Source organism: Boleophthalmus pectinirostris, unplaced genomic scaffold (genome assembly GCF_026225935.1).
Source record: "Boleophthalmus pectinirostris isolate CB_2022bp ecotype Guang Dong unplaced genomic scaffold, ASM2622593v1 HiC_scaffold_1, whole genome shotgun sequence".
Lineage (NCBI taxonomy): Eukaryota > Metazoa > Chordata > Actinopteri > Gobiiformes > Gobiidae > Boleophthalmus > Boleophthalmus pectinirostris.
Window position 1 is genome coordinate 18,014,773 of NW_026570970.1, and position 26,139 is coordinate 18,040,911.

General features: G+C 38.0%; 1 protein-coding gene across 1 annotated transcript in view; it reads left to right on the plus strand.

Moving 5' to 3' along the window:
* Nucleotides 1–26,139, plus strand: part of LOC110173117 (FERM, ARHGEF and pleckstrin domain-containing protein 1-like) — a 71,386-nt gene that overhangs the window by 20,492 nt on the left and 24,755 nt on the right. Inside the window, exons 3-5 of the mRNA XM_055153159.1 lie at nucleotides 24,074–24,178; nucleotides 25,877–25,919; nucleotides 26,019–26,097. Coding sequence (XP_055009134.1) covers nucleotides 24,074–24,178; nucleotides 25,877–25,919; nucleotides 26,019–26,097 — 227 coding nt within the window. The remainder of the gene's footprint in view (nucleotides 1–24,073; nucleotides 24,179–25,876; nucleotides 25,920–26,018; nucleotides 26,098–26,139) is intronic.

Genomic DNA, 26,139 nt, shown 5'->3' on the forward strand with positions numbered 1-26,139 from the left:
AAAACAATAGATCGTTCAGCCCTATTTACAACTTTTTGGTTTGAGTATAATAATTTATCGTCTATATTTACTTAGGCTATATATCACGCATCTAAATTTGTTATTGTGATTGGCCTAGGACTGTGATTTAGTGCCTGAAAACTGGTGGGAGACTGATGACCATGGCGATGTCTCCCTCCCCCTTTGTGAGTGTATCTGCGCTGTACTTGTGAATGAAAGGCTTGTTAGTGACAGTGTACAGATTGCTGCACCTCTGTGATGTTTATCTGCAGTGTTTGCCGACACACACTGGCAGAGAGTGGCTGGGAATCTGTGGCATCCAGTATCTGAGACTTGTCACTACTCACTGTCTGGGCTAATATATTACATCTGTTCACAGTTAGGATCCTGGACACAACAACAGATCTGTCAAATTTAAGACACTTTTCATTTGTCAAAATAATACTAGATAATTAATGAAAGATGCTGCCATGACCGGGTTACAATTTACAACAAATGAGTAGGGATGCACCAATCTGTTACTGGTATCAGATATCGACACTGATACAGAAGAAATTGCTGGATTGGATATCGGCATACAAATATCGGTTCAGCAGATATCCTGGTCCTGGCAATAAGAATGATATAATAAGACTATTTCTTGGTCATAGTTGGGACAGTGTTTGCCTTTGTTCTGCTGTTCTGTAGTTAGTGGAAAGTTAAGTAACAGCTACATAACACGTTTGGATCAGTTTTGTCTTATTTTCAGGAAATAACTGTTATCGGCAGATACGTAAAGCCATAGTCTCAAAAGCTAAATTAATATCGGAACTGAAAAAGCTGCAGCTCCCTTCAGCTGAAGTGATGATTTTTGTCAGTGATGGTCAAATGGGAGTGGGATTATGGTTTACTCAAGTCTTTTCAAATAATAAAACATGGATTATGTGCTAAATGATGAAAAAGATGAAAATGAACTGATGAATAAAATACATGGATTTGAGTAGTAAAATATTTTTTAAAAGACTGTGACATGTATGAGATATAGACGTGTCCGAAAACCATTAGTCCTGAAATGAGAGCTGTGTTAGGCAGCCTTACCATGTACTTGTACTGTATTTTATTATGTCACCCTTTTATGTAAAATGTCATAAAGAGCAACAGTGCAGTAGTAGTTGCATTAGTAGTAGTCGTCATCATAGTAGTAATAGCAGTAGTTGTAGTTGCTGTAGTAGTAGTAGTAGTAGGTACAATACACTGCATTCTGAAACATCCTCTTTCAAATCCATTGTCATTGATACAAGACAAGAATGTCATTTCCCCCTTCATGGAAACACCTGATAATTTATTTCCTAACCTTGAATAAAACATAGCTGTACATTTATTCCCTCCCCTCCTCCTGTAAGCGTGCGTTTTAAAGGCCAGATCGTGGAACCACGGCGGCCTTACGTATGTGGGGTTGCCATGGCGACGCTCGGAGGTGCACGAGGAGCGTGGTGCTGCAGATCTCTGTCTTACTACATATCTGCTGCCAGAAAGAAGACGAGTAGTTTGGTGAGGGGAGGGTGGAGCAGGGGGCGTGGGGGGTCTTCTGCATATACACCCTGCATTAATGGTGACTGTACTGCAATGCACGACTGCACAACAATTATGCTGCAGATATTCCAGGCCTGAGCTCTGCTGTTGTACCCTACATTTGAATTTGTAGTACTTTTTGTAGTATGCAAATCCCTTTACTCCAAATATGACTGACTGATACAGTTTTTGGTGGGGATTATTATTAGCCTCTCTTGGCTTTTTTGCCTCATTGACCTAGTTTTGCCCATGTAGGATGGCATTGTGTTTAGGATTGTGGGGATTTTAAAAAAGGGGGGAGGGGTCTGCTGCTTACTGTCACATATACATACATGACAGATTTGTGACTTGCAGTGTAAAAAGACAGCAGAAGAGCATGCAGATCTAAAATTGTCTGAATTCAGAATATTCATATTTTTTATTTATTATTTATTATTTTCAATTTGTCATGCTTTTATATTTTGATTATTAACACTAAATGAGCCAACTAACAATAGTACTTTAGACTGAAACAAGAAAAAAATATATGTATTGAAAAATAGGGGTATACCGATCCAGCTTTTACAGATTCTGATGCTATAGCTGTAAGTATCTGTCAATAAACAGTATCTACCGCTACCAGCGCAGAGACTGAGATCAGCATAAGACAAAACTAATCCAAATCTGATATGTGGTTATAATTTATTTCTCAACTACAGAACAGCTTTGTGTAAATAAAAGTTCAAATATTGTGAGGCATTATGAGCCCAGTACAACCAGGAAATAGTCTTATTACTTAGGCCAAAAAGGATATTGGATGAACCAATATTTGGAAGTCGATATCTGATCCAGCTGTTTTTTCAGTATTGTCACCGATATCTGATACCAGTATCGTATCATGCATTTCTATTGAAAAAGTGTGACACTTTGAAACAAGTAAACAGATTTGCTCAATCTGTTCCCTTTACCACAAGTTTTACCGCAAATTGTACTCAAGAGAAGACTTTGTCTGTATTGTTATTGTAAATGGAACAAGATTGATTCATAAGTCACGTTATGCTCGCTGGCTTGTATCACAGAGCCAAAACAGACTTCCCTGATCTGAACTCTGTCCTCTTTCTTGACTTTTTCACCTCCTGAAATTGGAGCCCTGCACTGCACGATGGACTCAGATGAGAGGTGGATCTGTTCCCACAGCCATCTTTTCCCGGGTGCATCCCAAAATATAATTGGGTTGTGGTGGACGGCTGGTGGCTTCACTGGGAACAGAAAAGCAGAGGGAAGTATCCAGAAGACTCTGCCATGTTACAGAGGACACTGAGAATGCTTTATATCATTGCATTTGCTGATAACATTAGTTTCGGTGTATGGGCAAGTAACTCAACGAGGAGATATGAATTATACTTTTAATCACTTGTCACATCTAAATATGAAGCAGCTAAACTCAATTATGTGGAGATCTATTGTGGAGATATTTCATAGCTTCAGGATATTAAAGAATAATATCCAAGACAAGTTGTAACACAAGATGAATGTTGTGACAACTATTTTAGTTTTAACATTCAAATGGAGGAGTTCAAACTTATTTAAAGACAGATTTTTTTTCTTTTTTCAGATGTATTTTCATTGATCACATGTTGCTGTTTCCAATGGCAACTAAGCAATCTGTCTCGGTCAGATAGATAACCATTACTTTCCCTTACATTACATTACCAAATTGTGTTTAATTTTCTATGGACATAAATACAATATTGTTCAAGTGACTTCTTAATATAAAAAAGCTATAGTTAACGCTCTAATACCTTGTACTTTATGCTGCAGATGCCATAGGAGTACTGTGCACAGGTGCTTTGGGAAAAAACGATCCCTTTATAATGAGTCTTTCCTGTTCCTATGGCAACGAAGACGGATGCGTGTACCTACATAGTTTTTTCATGTTTGTTTCCCTCATACAGCCAAGCGCCAGTTGACTCTATTACTGCCACGCAACTCAAAACCAAACAAACCCTCTGATCCCATTGTGTAGTTTCATGACATGCTTGAATGAGAATCCGTGGCTTTCCCCGCATATATTATCTGTCGCGCGTTGCTCCTTTGATGCTCATATTAAGCCCTTGAACTGTGGCGCTTGAGTAGACTGGCAGAGTGGCACAAGGCTATAGACAGACATCACAAGACAGCGCAGTGGGCGGAGTTATGGGGACGCTGCTCCGGGCAAAACTCCAATTCCTCTGATGTGCTCCCGGTCTGGAATACATTCGGAATTCTCAAGACGGCTTCAGAGAAATTCTCCCGATGAATGGTGAATGAATGATAAATTTTTCATTGAGAACGTACGGGGTAATTTATGTCAGAGCTGACCAGAGTGCCTTTTTTTACGTCATGAAATACTGTTCAGTTGTTTTAGTTCCTCCCAATGCTGGATGACTGAAAATGATGGTGTTGGGAGACGCCCTATAGCTATGTATAATTGTATTCATTAAAAAAATGAAATGCCTATTAACAATTCACAACTTCACAAAAAAAAAAAAAAAAAAATGGTAACCTTGTATATAGCTATGTTAAATAGGCATCTGGTGTCTCCATGGAGCTTGGTCTAAAATGCTCCACAGTATACATTAATCAGCCTATCTTGACGGATACAAGGAGGCTATAGCACTATACACTACATTACAATTCAGATATGTGAAGAGTCGCCCCTGTTCACAGAAGGAATTATTGTATTTTGGAGCAATAGAAATCTGAAAGTCAAGATGGAAACATTTAAAGCCATACCATGGAACATTCCAGGCAATGCAATGACATCTCTATGGAGACGAGCAGATGGCAGACCCTCCAACAGATACTGTATCAAATTTATCTGTCATTGTTTGAGTCCCAGCCTCGACAAATGATCAAATATTTAAGACTTCTGAATATAATTGGACTGCACTACGTAACTTTTCGGGTGGGTGTTTTACTACCTACTTCTCTCTATGGTGATGTTATTGCTCTGCTTGGAATGTTCCACAGTATGGAATTAAACTAATCTATCATGCAGTAACATGTGTTTCTTTGGTCATAGTGTGAGTGAGGTCACCTCTCCATAGTGTCATCTGTCTCATCTTGGACATAGATTAATGCCGTATTGTGGGACATTCAAGCAAACAATGTTACTGTGCACCAAATATTCTTAAACATGTGTGATGACATTATACAAGACACAAGTTCACTTTATAGGCGCTGCTTATAATGAAAAATATTTTGTAAACCAATTCACTACAAGCTTCTAATATATGCATTTATTCATTAAATTCACTCACACAACGCTAGTGTCCAGGTTTGCAGCTCACTTTTTCAAACCTCAGATGACAGCGTTAACCTTTTTGCTCATATAACTACTGCAGACGACAGCAGAGTCTGCGGTTCAGCCTCCCCGCCCATGGACCATTTGGCGACAGGTTGCATACCCCTCTGCTGTATACCTGTGCAGCTGAGCCCACCTCCCACTGAACCGCTGCAGTAATTGAATGAGGGGGTCTCCAGGGCAGGCACAGGAGAAATGTGGGAGGCAGAGGACGATTAATGAGTGAAGGAGTGAGGAGGGACACCAGGCATTGTGCTGCAGAGGGAGGGAGAGAGGGAGAGAGGGAGCGTGCCAAGAAACCAGAGGAGAAGAAGAATGTGTGAAAATACTGCTCTGAGCATGCCAGATACTGACCACCACCACACATGGACGGTTACATAATATATGCCACAGAGGACTTCAATTTCACACAAAAGAATGCTACAGTTTCACTTTATAATTCTGGTAACTTTCATTTCCCGGTCCTAAAAATATTTCAGAAGCAATCATGTTTTCCCTTCTGTTATAACATTGGCACCTTTGTAGCTTGATTAAGTTTGGAAAGCTTGCACAGGCCAAATTGTTGTCATGTTTACCCTCATCTATCCATGTTAAAGAATCCCTGGAAAAAAACATTATTTCTGAATTAGATCTTTGTTTAAAAAAATAAACAAAAAACTGCAACAACAGGTTCATTGACTTCCCATTCAAAACTGCAGAACTGAAGCCTCACTGTAGCAAGAAGCACCTTTTCTTTTAAATATCTCTAGTGTTGTAAAATGGCTACATAACCTGGAGCCTGAATTTTTAAAATAATTACAAGTACAGAACAGTGGGAAGATAAGGGTAGGTGAAAACAGAAATTTACATTTTTGGAGTAAGTTAATGATGAGGGAACACCATTAACATAATTCAAAGTAAAAAAAAAAGGTAATCTTTACTTAATATGTCCTCTTTAACACACATTTGTTTTTGTAATTCTTATATTAAATCCTTCAGTGTGTATATGTTCTGTTTGCTGAATGTTATTGTGCATTTAAAGACATAATCACACACTCCAAAACATGGAAAAATGATCTTAATGATTGCTCCTAAACCACTGTCCCTTAGCCTAGAGTGATATCCAGCTCAACTTTTCAGTCAGATCATTTCACCAGAGTATCTTTAAAGTTTTACATCCTGTATCACAAGTGCAGAGCCTCCCTCTGGTCTTTCTCTATTGACTGAGTGATGCAAAGAACCCAAAGGAGTCAGATCTGTCCTGACTGAAGGGCAGTGTGAGAATGGTCCTTTAATAGATATCAAAGGATCTGTCTCTGGGGACGCAGGCTTTCACACTAACAGTAGGGGGCGGTCCGCTCTGGGCAGATCAGGTCTCTGCTGTGTCTCCCCACCAGCAAATGAGCGCCTTTCACAAGCTGTCATTGACTCGTGAATAGTTATCTGAATGAACCTTTTCAGCGCAGGATTAAAAGGGTCAGAAGACGGAATTCAGTTTTGTTGCATCAAAGCGGGATCACTGTGTTTACATGCAAATCCAGCAAGAGGGGTCAGAAACAGGCCGTCTGCGCTCATTTGGCAGTTACCTTTCTCTTCAGGTCATGGAAAGAACAACTTGAGTAAACATCTATTGAGTCATTCATTCAGCTGTATATTCTGTCTCAGTTAGCTTTGTTTTAGAGAAAAATGGGAAAAGCGGAAGAGAAGTGAGCTTAATGGCAATCTCAGAAGTTTTCTCAGGAGTTGGAGTGAAATCAGTGACAGATCAAAACCATGCAAGAAACAGTGGCTCAGTGGTTAGAGCTTTTACCCACATTAAAGGTCCTATATTACACAAAATGGACTCTTATGAGCTTTAAGCCTTGTTAAAATGCTGTTACCTCCTCACAAACCTGGAGTTTTGTTTCATTCACACATGTTTGAGTAATCCTTTTATTAATCTGTATACATCCCCAAAGCTTAAAATGCTCTGTTCCATGTTGTGATGTAGTGGTTTTCAAGCTCCTTTTACCTTTAGTTCAGTGGAGATTGGAAATTCCAGGGCTGAAACTATCTATCTATCTATCTATCTATCTACTATCTAAACTATGAAGTTTAAAAACAGTGGGGCGCTTCCTGTATTACCACATGACATCATAAGGCGGAACAAGGTGGAGTTATTTTTTCTTGCTTACAGGAAGAACTCAGCCTAAATATGCAGCATTTCTGTGTTAAACTTGTGTGAATGAAACAAAACACAACTCCAGGTATGTTTTGATGAGAAAACAACATTATAACAGATTAGAAAACACATGGGGCCCTTTAAGAATGGTGGTTTGATCCTATTGCTCAGACCAGTGTGTATTTTTGTCCTTTTGCGAGACACTTTCGCCTTTATGATTGTGGTGTGTGAAGCAGAGAGTGGTAGTGGTCAGAAGGGATGTTCTAGAGGCAGATTAGCACGCACCAGCACAGCAGTTTGGACTAAATACTGAGTAAATAATTTCTTTTAAATACGGACTGTGGCCACTTTCATTTGATTTCCACATTTGGTAAATTAAAAACTCAAAGTGTTCTGATTATCTTGACCTAGATTGAATGAAATGCATCTTATATCTGTTTGGCTCCTCATTTCAAAAGCACAGTTGACCTCCTTTTCGGTAGCCTGCATGGAAGCATTTAACCCAATACAAATATATTCAGTTAACGAAATTACACTCAAATGACTGCAGTGACGCAAAAGTGCAAATGTGAAGCATGGGGTTTCAATAGATTTTGTGTACTGAATGCTCTGTGAGTTTAGCACTTTGGTGACCCTTACTTGTAAATTGAACAAAAATAATTTGAGCCAGTATAGACCCTTTAAAATCCTTTGTCATCAGAATGTTCAAATGGTCATTGATTAACTGCTTGTGAATGTGAATGGATTTATGACATTATTACAAAAAATAAACAACCATTTTGAATTTCCAAGGAACAAATATGAGTTATCTTGCTTCTCTGTTAAGAATGGTGGAAAAATATAATTCAATACAATTTTCTAACCTCAAAATATTATTTCACAAAGTACATCACAAAAAGTATAATTTATGATGATAATATATCTGTAGATGAAGTAAACTGTAGTTGGCTCAACATTTCTGTAAGCATTTGTCCTGTAAAACCTAAAAATGTGGATTTGTCCTTTATCCAAAATGCATATTGTCTATCATAATCTCTTTTTTAAGTTAACAAATATCATTAAAAGCAATTGCAAATGGTTTTAAACTGGGCTCTGTTATCAGTTGCCTGTGTCTAAGTGATTTTCTTTGGCCAGATTTGCCTAGATTTTTTCATATTTTGTGATATTCTGAGAATAATCCCAGTTTGGTGTCTGTGTTGTAAGCAGTGATGGTTTACAATATTGTCGTCCACATTTTGTTCAAAGCTAGGTTATAACCTGAGCTTCAAAACCTCTGCCCATACCCCATGTTTTATGTATGTATTCTTAAATTAGTCAGATGTGCCCCCCTTAAATCTGAGACATGCCCTCCCTTTGCACCATTTCTCCACTCTCTTAATTGCGGCTTGCTGTACACACATAGATACAGTAGTAGTTTGGGGTGTGGAAAAATCTGAGGTACACAAGCGGGTGTGGCGATTGCCATTTTAAAGTCCAAATGCGTGCCTATGGTTACAGTAATTATTACATTGAAAAATAAAGTAAAGGACACATTTCTGACCACATCCTCCTTCATTCCTGGCTTCCCCCTTTATGGGTTGTAACCATAAATGATCCCCCATACAGCGTGAAACTGTGTGCATGTTGGGCTTTTTTTTTTTTTATGTCAGATGTCCTTCCTTCATTTGAGTATTACTGGTGCAATGCATATTTCTCTTGGTTGTAGTCTAACTTGGACCTGGATTAGTTCTGCGTTCCTCTTGGTTTGCAGTTGCACATGTTTATCCTGCTATTGTCCTATTCTTGTTTTGTTTTATTCAATCATTGCCATAAAACTAAACAAAAAGTAGCCTTAATTTATGTCAGTAAAAGACTGAAAGTACTGAAAATGCTTGGTGTGAAAATGTTGCGTTTCTAAAACCATATGCTTCCTGTCAGCTCCAGATGATCCCACAGATATTTTAGCACTCAAATATTACAAACGTCTTCATGTTGTCATGGTTACCGGTCAGGCAGTGTGTTTGAATGGAAGACAAATCCATTGGTATTCTGCAGTCACTTTGGGCCTGGATCCCTGCTGGACCCAGTGGCCTGTGGACATGAGACAGCAGCTGCTCGTGCCGATGCTGCACAGTTGTGAGCTTGTGCCTGACGTCTCCACGGCAACCTCCGATGTGCCGTTCCACCTCCGGACAACATGTGCATTTGTCACGGTGTGTGGTTATGGTACGAGTGCTCATGCTAGGAGCTCGAGGCTACAGGTTTAAATTGGGCAGATTTTAATGCATTTTTTATGACGTGCTAATTATTTGAAGAGGTTTTACTTTTCTGAAGGCGCATGCACTAATCAGGCATAACATTATGACCACCAGGCTGGATGATGTGAATTCCAAAACGTGTTCATGGTGCATGGTGATTTTTTTTTCCTTGTGTTCATTGTGTTTGGGGTCAGTGTTGGGTCCAATTGAATAAATGTAAATCCAGTAGTTAATAATTTAAATGTCTGATGTCTGAAAGTAACCTTACACAGCAAAATGGATTATTTGAGATTTCACAAACTCTCCAAGAATCCATCACCTGTTTAACTGGGTGTGTGGGTAGGGCTGGGTGTCATTAAGAAGTTGCAGATACGATACATACCTCGATACATAGGCCATGATACGATGCACTAGGGCTGGGCGATATGGATAAAAAAATATATCTCGATATATTTTGCTATATCTCGATATACGATATATATCTCGATATATGTTCAAGAAAAAATAACCCCCTAAAACTGAGAACTGCAAAAACAAATCTGCCAAATTCCACAAGGTCTTTTTTTTATTATTGAAGTGTAAGAGATCGGCAGTTCATATAGGAACATTTAAGATGACAAAATATCCTTGATTACATAAATAATAATTTAAATGTAAAATAAAAGAAATAAAACATATTTCCTTCTTTTCATTCATAAATAAAACAACTCAACACAAGCTCATCTTTGCATTAACTCTGTTATCCAGACCATAATCATAACCGTGAGCTCCTTCAGCAGAAGAAGCTCAGGATGTTCCTTATTTTAATAGATCCATGTTATTATCCAGCAGTAAGGAGCTCTGAGGTTTCCCACAATCCACTGCAGATCAAACCCAACGTTTCCAAACACTATTGTACAAGTCACACTGCAACAGATTATTAATTAAAATCTTCTGCATAAATAAACTTTACAATATATAAAACATAACGACTTTAGAGCCACATCAGCCTGTTTGAGATAATAATGTGTTTAATGCAGTTTTGCGCACGTGTGTTTACATTTTACAGAAATGAAACTTAAGCGCATGGCTCATTTGCATAAACAGCGCACTTCTCGTGCAGCTCAACGATATATTTAAAATATCGCTATATCGCCCACCCCTACGATGCACTTTTCGATACACTTTCAGTCTAATATGATTCAGTACAATATATTCCAAATTGATTCGATACAGTTCAGCGTAAAACAAAGCCTAAATCATGGCTGTGATACTAAAAGTCTACAAAGTCCTCTAAGTTTGTGCAAAGTGAATATGAAAAACGCCCATTTTACTCATCAAATCAGTGAAATGTCCACACAATTGTTGCTCTTACAGAGAACAATTTAGTAAAATATAACGATACAACAGCCCACAATATCGATACAGTGTCATCAAATTAAACCATATGATATATCAATATTTCAATATTTTGCACACCCCTTTGTGTGGGTAGACCAATCTCAGAGCAGCATTGAGGTTTGCGTGGAAGATGGCCCAGGTACCCAAAAAATGTATTTCAGCCTATTCTAGCACCAATACAGACAATTTTGTTTGGGAAAATGTGCAGAAGGTATAAGCATTTGTCCGTTTGTGGACAGAAATGATGCCTCTGCATTTCTCTCAACTGATTTAACACAATTTTTGACTTGTTCTGCTGATGCTTCGACCAATCAGGTTCAGATAGTCCCATTGATGCTTTGCCTTTTCCATTTGCTTTTGCCATTCCATATGTATAGCTCAACTCAGAGTGACATACAGAAATTCACAAAGTAATACGTATTTCTGAATATAGTGCACACTGCATTGCTTGTAGCACAGCAGGTTGGGACTCTACAACGTTACAGCTAGTTATGGACAGGTGCTCACAAAGTCAAAGTCTGTCCTCTTCAGTGGAACTTCTAATCCTGCTCACGTAGAAACAATGAGGACATTCTCGGTAGAAGTAACATTATTGGCAGTTGTTTCACTCCGCAAATAGTTTCTGGCTCCTGACCTTAATCCTCTTCAAGAGAAAGCACCTTCTGGACTTGGATTCTGCTCAACGCTGTACATTTGATTACATTACAATAATTTGATCATTTGAACAATTTACTTTATTAGAGGGTATCTGCGTAAACATGGGAATGATCTAAATACTATTAATTTCCTGTGTCAAATAGTCTGTAAATGAGACTAAATGTGTTTGATCCAATTAAAATGTATGAAATCCTTGATATATTTTTGAATGCCTGATTTCTAAAAAGCTTAAATGTGAGGCGAAAATAACAAAGCTGATCTCACCACAATGACTCTGATCAGTGCACTAATTGAACTACATCACAGGGCAGGGGCCGGTGGATTCTCGTGCTGAGGTTAAGTCGTTTAAAGCTAATCTCTGGAAGGACTTGGCACTAAAGAAGCATGTGCAGCTGTCTTTATTTATTTACTGCAGGGAACCGAGAGGAGGACAAGGGACAAATCTGGGGAGGGCATCTGAGACAAAAGAGATGCAGTGTGATCCCTTTAAGAGTCCAATACCATATTTTAGCACATTCTAGGCAAAGTTATTTGTATTATTTGCCACAATTTATTTTCTTTTGTATTTTGGCATGCTTTGTTGTTTGCCAGATCAAGCACAAATGTAATTGTTGTGTACTTCCTTGCATTTTCGTTAATAATTGTTATCACTTTACTTATATGTTATATGAAAACACTTAATTATTCTTCCATCTATTTTATGAATCCTTATGAGGCTATCTGTAATAACATGCCTTCTTCACTATAAATCAATCTGTGCATATTATAAAGAACAATATGCATCTAATTATGCTAATACACCTTGTCTTAATAACCTCGTATTATTGCTGCTATTATTATTACACCCCGATGCCCCCACTGCACACTCACACTGAAGACTTCACAGTAATTAAGCCAATCAAGATGTCAGCCGCTGTATCACCAAGCTGCTGGTTATGAAGACGCGAGAGCTCACACATAATTAACTGACTCTGGTGCTCGCTCCTGTATACAGCAGCGTCCCATCTGGCTACAGAGTGATGAGTGAGCTGGGTTCAAAGTGTGGATGTGTACCTGGCCCTGCTCTGATTCAACAGCTTTTACACACGTTTACATGAGTCACATCGTCTGATACTGAGCGAATATGACCATAATGAACCAGCTTTAATTATTCGTTTTTATCTTGTAATAGTGCAAGATGGGTTCAAAATGGATGCTGTTTTTGCCATGGTGTTAGCTATTCTGAAAAATTACTCAAAATCACTCACATCATTTCAGACACATGTTTTTGTATTTTACTCTGGGAATTAAAAAAATACATCTACATAATTTCCATGTTAGTTTGTTGCTGGGGATGTACCTTACTTTCTTCAAACATACAGTATTTTATAACTACAGGACAGCGTTGTAAAAAGACAATACATATTTTATTACACCACTTTTTACACCAAAATGTGATATTGGCTGAACCGACATCTTGGAAGCTGATCCACCAAAATTTTTAATATCGGCGCCGATATCTGATACCTTTATCATATCGGTGTGTTCCTATTTGTTGCTATAGGCTACTAGCCAGGCTGGCGCCACCTAGTGCCTCCGCTCAATTTCATTTCTCTCAACAAACAAATTGTAATTCTGTGAGATCAGATGGATTCCACGAAGTGAAACCGTCTGATGAATCAGGCTAACGGGCTACCAGTGTATCTTTGCTTATCACAACATCAGCTAAACCTGACAATCATGGTATACGCAGATATATATACTGTATGTCCACTCACTATGTTCTAATTAGTATGTATGATTTTGTCACTTCTTACACAAGCTACGTCCCTTGGGATGACCCTGTGGGAGTTGTCTGTCCCATGTTGCATTTAATTAAGCTCCTAATTAACCTATTGATTGTCTCATTCACTTTTCTGGCGTCTGCTCTGTTCAGACTCTTTGTGCTGCAGATGGACAAATAGCCACAGGGGTGTCTTCATTTCACTGTTATTGGACTATATGCAATTTATTGTTGATTTGATGAGCAACTAATGAAATATATCAATGTACTGATGTAGCCATATTTTGTAGGCCAATGATTCTGCCAGGATTTGTTCAAAGTCATTAAGTAAAGCAGTGGACTTTGAAGGAAAATTGTTACCTATAGTGTTATCATAAATATACAGCTCATATAAATCTTTTTAAATCATAACATGCATGCATTAATAAGTGAACTACAGGAGTGTGATCTTTAACGTTCAGCTTTGGTTAAATGAAGCTCATGGTGCTAGCAAATGTAGGGGCGAATTTGGAGCCGAATTCCATATTAGGAATAGGAATTTATTGGGGAAATAAAACCACCAGGATCAGGTTGAGTGGGTTAATATGGAAATTTTCAGACCAAAATAATGAGTCTTACTACAGCAGTTACAGAGAGAGGGGTGACCATTTTTTTATGTAAAGTCAATTGGAGCCAGAGTCGATGGAGTCTATTCCTATTCCATTTGGGATGCGGTGGCTAGTGGTTTAGCTATGTCCACTTATTTATACAGTCTATGTTTTAAATAATTATCTGGGTTGTCTTCATTCAAAAATGAACGCTGCCCCTATTTAAATACATACATTTACATTTTTAGATGGAAAAAAAGTGGCATAATGTATTTAAATAAGGTCAGTTTTTCATTTTTTGAGCGTCGTCTTGGGACAAACAGAACATCTAGCCCTGAACAAGAATTTCCATAGAATAACCCCATAGATTGGAGTAAGCACTTTTATTTGACAAATTATAATGACAATCCTTGACCACAATTTTACTCCTCAAAGCTTCATTTTACATTCACTATTCTGTCTCTTTATTACACTGGCCTAATTCTAAGTACTTCTTGCTTGAACGTAAAGTGAATGTCTCTCCGTGTGAGTGACATAATCCCAGCTCCAGCTCTGTGGTGTCTGAGCCCAACCAGCAAGAGTCACATTTCACTGGCAGCTTCAGAGAGTGAAAAGAGGGCTCCTTTTCTGGTAATTCTCTTCACCTTAAATACCCTGAGCATGGATTACTGTGGTAAGTCCTCAAAATTGGCCTAATAGATTCAAAAAGTAACTGGAGATTTTGGCAGTATTTTCTTCATGTCGCCTATGTTCTTTAAAATCCAGATATGGCTTGATTATGCAAAAACCCTAATCACAATTATTCAGTTCAAACCAGTTCAGTTAAAATCATCAAAACTGGACAGTTATTTTTGTTCTGTGAATCTTTGTGTTGAGGAAAACTTACCATGGATTTATTAGTTATGATTTGACATTTAAAACACCACTGCGGTTTAGATATGCTCTGGTGCCTATATAATTCAGATTGAAGTTGTTAAAAGTATAAAAGACACCTGGATTACTAATCGATACTCAGGCTGGTAGATTGAAAAAAATACTCATAAAAAAGACAAAATTTGACCTTTCCTGAATAGTTTTTGAATGGTATTGAAGATTTAAATAATTGTAATCACAAACTCACAAACTTGCACTTAACATGAAGGTCTGTCACCATCTTGTTTCTATGGATATGTTATGTTTTGCTTCAAATGTTCCACAGTATGACATTAAACAGATCTACCTTGCATTTATTCAACTAGTGCAGAGCCTGTAGAAGACTTACGGATTCCAAGTGTAGCCAGCGAAAACTTCAGAAGCTGTGGCTGACTACCCATCATGTCATGTGACCCATGACACCCATCAAATTAGGATGACACCCTCCAAATTTGAGATCAGTCAGATGAGTGGTTCGAGAGTTTTGCATGGAACAGACAAACAGAAGGCGACACAGACAAATGTTCCTTGCATTAATAGATTACAGGTGGTTTTATAGCACAAAAATACATAAAAATACAAACATTGTGACTGTGAGTGGGGCTGCCTCTCTACAGATCTGACCTGTAACCTGTCCTGGGTTGGTCAAAGAAAGGTTTAATGCCATACTGTGAAACATTTCAGACAAAGCAATTACATCTCCATGAAGAAAAGACCAGAGGCAGACCCTCCACCAGAAAAGTTACACAATGCACCTTTAACTTATTGTTTTGTTGAAGAATCCACGGTAAAGCTGCTTCTGCTGCTTTTGTCAGCTAATGATGGTGCAACAGTTAACCCTTTGTCGTGATTTATGGTCACTAGTGGGAGGTCTTCACACACCAGCACAACGGCCACAACAGCTCGCTTAATTATTCCTTATTCTAAATCAATATGTTTCTTCCTTGCAGTCCAGAGGGGGTTTGCAGGATGGGTGGGGGCTGTTGGGGGTGTTGATTAGCCCTCACAATAATTAATATACAGTACTTATCATTCAATATATGAAAGCTAGTAATATTTTTGGGATCAGTAATTATTGGGTGTACCATTTCTTTGCAAAAGTGGAGACAATTTTGCCATTTTTATGCAATGACGTAAGATTTGAGCTGTAGAGGTTTGAATAAATAACTTCTATGGGTAATCATCGCTTCAATCTCCCATTTATTTGCTATTTTGTATGCAGTTCAGGCTTTTAATTATGCAGTATATTTAAAAATAGGTTTACTGACATAATCCTGCTTTGTATCAGTGGCATGAAGTTGTTTCAATATTATCGTTTATTGCAATGTTCTCTGTAGCAATATATCAATCTTCAAAATTTGTTATTGTGACAACCTATAGCTACAAATTAACAAACCTATGAGGATGCCAAGTTGGGAAATTTTGGTTTGGAGATTATGTGTCCATTATTTACCTTATGTGCTGTTTATAATTTTTAGTATTTTTTCAGAATAGATGACCTTTTAATGATGCATTCTACTTAAAAACAGGTTTACTGGAGTTATTTTGCTTTGTGTGAGTAAATTGGTCTCAGCATTATCGTTTATCATGATATTTCGCTGTAGCAGTATATCGTGCATCAGCATTTGCTACGGTGACAGGCCCAATGTTGATGCTCAGGGAACCTCCTCTATTTCAGATTCCACCTCGAATCCCTTGAAACCAGGGACATTATTTTCATGCTTGTCCTTGCAGTCCCCGCAGGGCTGGCTGGTGTGACAGAATAGCCTTGACAACTGTGACGACCCAATCGCCACTTTCGCTTTCATTTTCTCTTGTCACTTTTTATCTGAAGCTGTGCAAATGGAAAAGGAGACAAAGCAGAAGAGAATCATATTTGAGCAGTGCATTCCAGGGTCATGTTAAAGGTGCAGTGTAACTTTTCTGGTGGAGGGTCTGCCTATTGCTTGTCTCCATGGAGATGTGATTGTTTTACCTGGAATCTCCACTGAATTGAATATTTATCCTTCATTTATTCAATTACAGCCATTATAATTAAAGACATTTGTGTTTTGTTTGTATTGTGTACAAACCACAAACATTTATTTATATTTACGATGATTTCACCCCATAATTTCACCAAAGATTAGAAGATTAGAAGAGTAAAAAATTTGCTGAGAAAAATAAACATGTATTACCCAGTACTGGAAAAAATATGTACAACTTATCCCAGATGTAAAAATTTTAAGAACTGTGTGTCATCTATACTATAAATGACTATATGGCTAAATAAATATAGATACCCTTGAAATAGTAGCCAAAATCAGATCCATTGTGAAAATACCCTTGGTCTTTACCTCCCCTGTTTGCTTTCTATTACCAAAACAGTGTTGAAGTGTCATACAGTACGATCATTTGCAGCTCATTATTGTTGCTAACATATGCGCAGCCACACGTTGAGATGCGCGTCGGACAGGATTATCAGTCCCTCCTCTCTCTTCCCACTCCCCCTGCTCCCCCCGTACTTCTGGAGTCACCCTGGGAACCTCTATAGAGCCTGACCTGAATCTCAATGAGCCTGGATACCATGACCTCCCCGTCCTCCCATTCCCTTACAGTGTGCTCAGGCTGTGTATGCAAATAGGCTGGCTCTGCATAACAAGCAAATGACTACAGGAGAGATACTTGACTTTATAAGCAAGAAGCATTTAATTATTGAATGTAGTCTCTGTAGTAGAGACCCAATAAGGGTTTTTAGGTAATAGCTAGCCCATCAAATAGATTTATGATGCAATAAGGTAACTATGGCTTAAAGTATTTTTTGTAGCTGATGCAATAAGTGCAATCAGATATACTACTGTAGAGCTACAATGCACAATTAACACTGTATGGCACTTATCTATCTGACATATCTTCAATTCAATTACTGGTGTTTTTATTTTTAACAAAAGATGTTTTAAAGCCATACATTCTTACTGTGATCTTAGCTATAGGTACACTTTATACATTAAAGCTGCATCCCTCATTTTAAACCACTAAAGAGTATCTACAGCCAGTTCCTATAGCTTTCACAAACCCTTTGACCTTTTGCAAGACTCAGACATGCTTGAATTTTTTGGCCCACCTTTATAATGTTGGTTTCTTATCAGATTGCTTTGTATATATTCTTTAATATGAGGCACATGATGTGATTGGTATCTTTTTTCACCAGGCTTGTCCTGTTAATGTTAAAGTCAGCTGGTTTTGATAATACTTTGAAATCCTGCCTTTTCGGCTGCCTTAAGCATGTTTGTGTCTGTACTGATAAGCCTTGTAGAGATAGTTTGACTCCAAACCCTGACCTTTTCCCACTTTTTGATTTGCTTATTTCCTTTTTCAAATAGCTCTTTCATCTCTGACCTTAATCTGCTTCCTGCAATGTTGCTGAATGTCAAGGCCAGTGCATCTCCCACTGTGTAAGGACTGTGCCGTTATCTATCAAGGTATGGCTGAACAATGGGGGGGTGCTGGGGTGAGATGCCCCCTGAGTAAAGAAGAAGATGCATCACATCTTTAAAGTCCTTTTATTTCATATGTTGAACATTAGGACCAAACTCTGGTGCACGTTTATGCATTAGTCAAAAATAATACGGATCACAGGTCACAAGTTGACATGACCAAGAATAAAAAGGGAAGTCTTAATCATGTATTTTACTTCTACAGTAATTTGAATTTCAAGATGTCATAAAATGCATTATTATTATGACATTCTTAAAGGTGGGCTGTGTAACTTTTCTGGTGAAGGCTTGTCTCCATGGAGATATTGCTGTTTTGCACAAAATGGAAATAAATTTATCATAATGGAGACAGGTTAATGGTCAGATGTATGGAGAAGCAAGCCTGAACAAGGTAAGAATAGTTTTTTTTTTTTTTTTTTTTTTTAAGGTATTTTTGAACTACAGAATTCCTGTAATTGAACAAATGTGAGGAAATTAGATTTAATGCCATACTGTGAAACATTCCATGCAAAGAAATAACATCTCCATGGAGTCAAGAAAGTAGCAGACCTGCCACCTTAGAAGTTACATAGTGCACCTTTAATTACATTACTGTAACACATCGTAAATAAGTTAAAGAAAGCAACATTGATTTTCATATTAGTCATTCTTTACTCTAGCCAACTGGATGCATAGAGACTGTGTATGATACTTGGCACAGCACTTTCAAAAGTCTTTTATTCAGCTTTCCAGCTTTCTGAGGTGAATTACTTTGTTTTTCATATAGTGTGGCCTTAAACTATAGTCCACTTTATACCCTTGTATTCCCCTTGGTGAAATGTGGGTGCTTGCCAGTGCAATGTGAATGAGACAGACCATGCCAACAACTCCTTCAGGGGAACAGTAGCTAGAACACAGCATTATTTAATGTCCAACCTTGTACCTTTTTTATTAGGCATGTGCTGTGGCCTCTGTACAAGGCCTGTCACGATAACTCATTGTGAAGTACGATATATTGCTGATGCAAGTATAGACAATAAACGATAATACTGAAACAAATTTATGCCATTGACACATAAACTCTAGGGCATATTTAAACAACAAAAACTAACTAACTAACAAAAACATGAGCTGCAAGAAATAAGCAGCAGAATAAGCTACTTTAGTAGTTAGTTTGCATCTGTCATCGAAATGTATTAATTCCAACTTCTATGGTTCAAATCTAGCCAAAAATAATATAAATAATATAATATTATAAATAAAACATATATAATTAAATTTTCTATTATAAAATGTATTTATTTTATTATAAAAAAAAAATATTAAAATTCCCCAGTAGTGACAGGCCTACTCTGTTCGCAAGAGATGGGAGGGCGAGTGTGCATGGGGGTGCACTGTATAACCATCTACCCTCAGGACCCCAGTGCAGCAGACATGTGCAGACATCGCTGTCATCTTTATTTAGCCTTTCACTGTGAGCCCAGCCGTGGCAGGGTCAGTGTTGCGATGCAGCTTGCTAGCACTCATACACATGTAAACAGTAGTAGCATCCCAAGAGCCAGCGCACTGACCTAACGAAGCAAAAAGATTCCCTATAAAGAAATCCAAGTGTCTGGATCATGTTCATGGCTGCACTTGGGAACTGTAGCCACTCGGGTATAGACTGCACACATTTTATAGATCATAAAAAGGAGGCGGTGACATTTTCTTGGCCTTTTGCGTGATGAAAAAATGTCATCTGTTGTACCAGACATTGCATGAGCTTCATACTTGTCTGTGTCAGGTCATGTGATGCATTTTATGGAAAAGAGATGTATCAAGAATGATCATTTTTATGCTTTTACATTTTTTCCATCTATTGCGTGGAAAACCAATAAAATAGTCCAAAGGTTCACCAAAGTGTCTTGAATTCCCAAAATGTGTTTATAGTGTTTTAAAAGTGTGGAAAAAATTACACAGCCATTTGATTTATGGAATAATGAATCTTTAGTAAATAGAGATACTCCATGAGCCACAATGGGACATTAAAGAAAAGAGTTTTTGAGCATTTGGTTTATCATTAGTAATCTTAACATTTTTAAAGGTGCACTGTGTAACTTTTTGGTTGGGGATCCGTCACCTGCTTGGTTTTATAGATACTAATATGTCATTGTTCTGCCTGGAGTTTCACAGCTTGACATTAAACTGCTCTACCTTTTATTTATTCAATTACAGGTAGCTCAAAAACACCTAGAAAAACACACATTCTGACTATTTAGTGGGTTTGCCTCTCCACAGATCTGAGCTGTAACTTGATCTAATTTGGTCTCCATGATGATAGAAAGGTTTAATACCATACTGTGAAACATTCTAGACAAAGCGATAACATCTCCATGGAGAAAAATAGATAAAGATTTGTTATTTGATGATCAACTATACTACAATAACTGATTAATTTATAGATAGCCTTTACAGTTTTATAATGCCTCAACAGAGCTATGCATTTTAATATAGTGTAGATACTGATAGTTACATAAGATAAACTGTACTTGGGTAAAATAGAAAAAATCTTGTCACATTTGAAAAAAATAAAATAAAAAAAATCAGTGTAGCAGAACAAGAGAGCCCTCCTGACCTTGTTTTCACAGTTTTCTGGTGTCACATGCTATAGGCGACAGGCTGAAAATCCTTCAGAAAGACCATTTATTTTTTCATTTTACAATCCATTACAAATCCTTTACCCTCATTTTGGTCATTAAAATGCTTGACCAGTTAAAGTTAATTGTTTTGCAGTGTATTACGACCACAGTGAATCATGCTGGCTGGGGCTTCATTTACAACAGTGGCGTTATTGTGTGGTTACAGCAGTGTCAAATGGCAGCTCCACTTCTCCAGTCGACAACAGCTGCTTTTACTCTACAGCCAACCTTCTCTAATCAGGCCCAGAGCTGACCATCTCCTCCTGGCTCCTGGTCGCTTCACAGTTTACGCTGACAACTGATTTTTTACAGTGGAGATTATGTGAGGAGGCAAGGGGCTTCTGTGTCAGTGTTGGTCTTATTTAAAATACAACATTGCTTACATTTGTGCTGAAAATTTCACTTATGTATTGTGTATTAGTCTTTAGGGCTGTTAAATTAATTAAAATGTGATCCCTAATTCTCCTGTAAAGTTACAAATCTCATATAATGCATCAGTTTGATTAGTTTTTGTTTGCCAGTTTCAGATTTTCTATATTCTACACTGGATATATGCCATTACATTTAACCTCTTCTGGAGAATACTGCCAATAGCCTTCCAAATTATTTAGCCTTTTTAGGATCAAAATGCAAATCCAGATATTGCATATGTTGATAATTTATTTTTCATATTGATATAAAAGCATAAACGCCAAAAACATCTTCCGTGATGTGTATCTTGGAATGGTTTCTCTATTTTAATAAAAGTTCATGTTAAGAAAGCAAACTGACTCAAACCTCGACCTCATATGTGTATTTTGTTGGTTTGCTACAGATTGTTAGCGGTGTCTCATATTAGTGACTAGTGTGTCTGTGTGTCTGTTCAGAGGGCGTGTTTTGGCTGGTGGCCCTTCCCTGCAGCCGTCTCGTGAGTTCTTGTGGGTTTTCTCATCAAAGCTCTCATCATATGGAAACAGCTGGTCGCCCTCTGTTCTGTGAGAGGCAGCCAGGAGTGAGACAGAGGACACAGACGAATGAGGAAAAGAAATTGACAAATAAAAATGAAGTCTATTTAAATCCAAATCCCCTTTATTTTTATACCACATTTTATAAGCAAAACAGTTTCCAAAGTGCTTCACATATAAAGATAACATTAAAGGTGCAGTGCTCAACTTTTTGCTGTTTACTCTGACTATTCAAGGGCTGAAATTATCGAAATGAGTATACAGAAGGTGTATGGAGGTTAAAAACACAGTGGTGCACCTGTGTTACCACATGGCAGTATAAGGTGGAACAGAGTGTTTTCTGTTTGACAGAAGAACTCTCAAAAATAGAGTCAGTTTAAAGGGACATAGGACCTCATTTCCTAGTGAGTCAGAGTGTTGGAGACGTGTGAAAACACTTTTAAAAATATTCCATCCAGTCCTTGTATTTGCAGACGTTGCTGGTGCTAGACTAGTGCATGTCAATGGCCATTATCCTGCCACTAAATACAGTCTTACCCACTCCACAAAGCACCCGAAGCAAATCTATTATTGATAAAATAATGTTTAAAATAAAACTAACCTTGCATTGCATGAATTGTCGAATTGTTGCATGTTGAGGGACTATTTTCTCATATATCAGTCCACCGCTGCCAAGCTTTCTGTCAAGAAGTACAACTCGCTGCTGCTGCTCAGACATAAATCCTTCAAATGCAAGGTTGGTTTTACTTCTAAAATGATTCTATCAACACAGACATTCACATCGACGGTCTGGCGTAATAGTAGATTTGATTCGGGTGATTTGTGGAGTAGGTAAGACTGTTTTTAGTGGCAGGCTAACTATGGCCATTGACATGCACTAGCTTAGCACCAGCGACCTCTGCAAATGCAAGGACTGGATGGAATATTTTAAAAAAGTGTTTCCACATGTCTCCAACACTCTGGCTAACTAGGAAATGAGGTCCTATGTCCAAAATTCTGTACTGTCCCTTTAAGATTGGCAAAAATTCAGGTGGATGCTGGGAGATTTGCCTGGGTGCTCTGGCCGTTGGGCTCTCATGGGATTGGCCCTTGTGATAGTGATTACTGTTATGTTTGATATGATCATGGTTCTCCCTGTGTGGCGGAAATCTCTGACATTTATTTGACCTTAAATGATGATATCTGGTACACTTTCATATGTTGTTGTTGCTATCTTGCTCAGTCTTGTATTGCACTGCACTGGTTAATCCAAATCCAAGCCAAAAAAGTGATACTGCTGTACTAACCAAATCACAACAGGAGCTAGCTTTAAAGCACTGCGTAACTTTTCGGTTGGAGGGTCCGTCAAATTATTTCCTCCATGGAGATGTTATTGCTTTGTCTGGATTTTTTCACAGTACGGTATTAAACCTTTCTTTCCTCATGGAGACTAAACCAGACCAAGTTACAGGTCAAATCTGTGGAGAGGCAACCCCGCTCACAGTCCCTATTTTTCTTGGTATTTTTAAGCTATAAAACCACCTGTAATTGAATAAATGTTTAATGTTGTACTGTGGCACATTCCAGGCAGGGCATTAATGTATCTACAGAAACAAGAAGGTGAAAGACCCTCCACTAGGAAAGTTACATAGTGCATCTTTAAGTCTTTTAGCAGCTCATAGAGTCTGTTTGGCCCACAGTATATTGAGCATCACAGGGGGAGGGGGGGGGGGGAGGGGGGGGGGGGGGGGGGATCGAGCCTGGGGCAAAGGGGGAAAGCCGGGGCAGTGGTGTCATCTGCTCTGGCAACGTTAACCAACACAGTTTGACAGGACCACAAAGAACAGCAGCCTTTTGTTTCTGGCTGCTTTTTACTGGAAAGGGCTGGGTGATAGACTTTAACTTAGAGACTTACTCAAACTTCATTGATCCACAAGGGAAATTACTTGGACACAGTAGCTCACACATCACAATATATTATAATAACAGAGAAAAAGAAAAAAATATAAATGTCAATAATAAATTCTGGTAGCAAAGTAGCAAAAATATCTACCATTCTCTCAGCTGCTCAGGTCAAAATGATATAAAAAAAAAAAAATATCGATAGTTTTTTTCACAATTTTCGATTTTTAAAAATTCTGTCATGTTTTCCGAGCATAAAATAATACATTTTTACAAAAACAATCAAATTTCTTCCCCAGTCTCTGAATTCTTCTCCAAGCCACAAGCATTTACTGATAGAGGATTGGCTCTGAACCTCTTCATTAAAAAGGTTTAAGCATATAATTGAAGACTGGAAATGACTGAATCTCAATCTTGATTAAAATTATGATTAATTGCACAGTCCTACTCTATATTGTCATGGGGTTCCTGTAGGTGATTGCAAAAGTACATGCATTGTCTACTCATTGTAATATTATATTTGAATTGTGAGTCTAATCAACATGTTTCTTTTTGTTTTTACAGAAAAAAGCCCCAGGGAAGTTGCTGTTGGATCTGGTGTGCTCCCATATGAACCTCATCGAAGGAGATTACTTCGGCCTGGAGTTTCAGAACCACCAAAAGATGATGGTAGGTTTGAAAAATATACAGGAAATATACGGGAGGCTTGCTGGTAGACCGGTTAACAATTCTTTCTTTCAGATTAACCTTGTTACTGCTATCCAGTGACATCATACTGGGGGAGTTCTACATGTATCTCTAATGGTGGAATTTTTAGGAGTTACCATGGGGACACAATGCACACATTAGCAAAGTTTTAAGATTGTCTGGGAACTCACACAAACACAAAATTAATTTACAGAACACATTTTTAGGAGCATGTGATCATTACGAGCATTCATGGTCCTGTTTATGTGTGAGAGATGTTTTTAAGCAAACAAATAATCTTATCTGTTCTGGTTCCAACCAAGTCAGCTCTTCCTGGTTAGATTGTGTTAAAATAAAAGTTAGATTAAGTCTAATTTGAGTTACAGAGCTTCTAATAGAGTAGTGATTTCAGTTAGCTTCCCACCCCCAGAGAATGTTCATGACATCGGCTGCAGAGCATTAGTGAACTACTGAGCAAAACTAACATTGTGCTAATGAATAAAACATAAGTGGCTTGTTAACTCAGACTGATTTTACAATTAAAATTAAAAAGCAATTTCATGATGTCGATATTAGCATAGATAGACAGATTTGTGCAGTTCGAATGCTAGACATCTCTAGCATACTATAACGCTAGTTTTGCTCAGTAGTTCACTAATGCTAGTTGATGTTCGCCTTTAAAGGGACAGTTCGGAATTTTGGACGTAGGACCTCATTTCCTCGTGAGCCAGAGTGTTGGAGATGTGTAGAAACACTTTTTAAAATATTACATTCAGTCCTTGTATTTGCAGACATCGCTGGTGCTAGGCTAGCGCATGTCAATGGTCACAGTTAGCCTGTCACTAAAAACAGTCTTACCCACTCCACAAAACACCCGAAGCAAATCTATTATTACACCAGACTGTCGATGTAAATGTCTGTGTTGATAGAATGTTTGAAATAAAACTAACCTTGCCTCGCATGAATCGCCGCATGTTGAGGTAAGATTTTCTCAGCAGAAGCGGAATTTTTTTTGCCCGTGTGATAGGTCCTAGCTGATATCAGACCGCCGCTGCCAAGATTTATATCAGGAAGTACAACTCGCTGCTGTTGCTCAGACATAAATCCTTCAAATGCAAGGTTGGTTTTACTTCTAAAATGATTCTATTGACACAGACATTCACATCAGTAGTCTGGCTTTATAATTGTTTTGCTTCAGGTGCTTTGTGGAGTGGGTAAGACTGTTTTTAGTGGCAGGCTAACTATGGCCATTGACATGCACTAGCTTAGCACCAGCGACTTCTGCAAATAAAAGGACTGGACGGAATATTTTAAAAAAGTGTTTTCACACATCTCCAACACTCTGGCTCACTAGGAAATGAGGTCCTATGTCCAAAATTCCAAACTGTCTCTTTAACCTTCCGTCTTTCCTACCTTGAGAGTTGTGGATAAATTCTTTGTGGAAGAAAGTATATCCTTTGTGGACCTTGTTGGTTGAACATTTGGTGACAGGGCAGGCAGATTTGTTAAGATGGTGGAGAATATGTGAGACATTTCCAGACATTTTGCCATAGAAAACCATTATCTTGAAGTTCCTCAAACCTAAAGCGGGGCACTTCCGGCTGTTGTGAAAAAGGTTTATTACTCTGGCATAATGAAAAATGAATGAATAAATATGTGTTGTTTTCTTTTCTTTTTCAGGTTTGGTTAGATCACATTAAGCCTATTATAAAGCAGCTCAGACGTAAGTGCACATAAAAACAAGCTTTAAATGTTTAATACCTTTATATATTTTATTTTCACCCATCTATAAACTATAATATTATGCTGTATATTTTTACAGGGCCTAAACACACCATTCTGAGATTTGCTGTGAAGTTCTTTCCTCCTGACCACACTCAGTTACTTGAAGAACTGACAAGGTATCCTCCTATCTCTCTCCACACATATTTCTATATTTATTC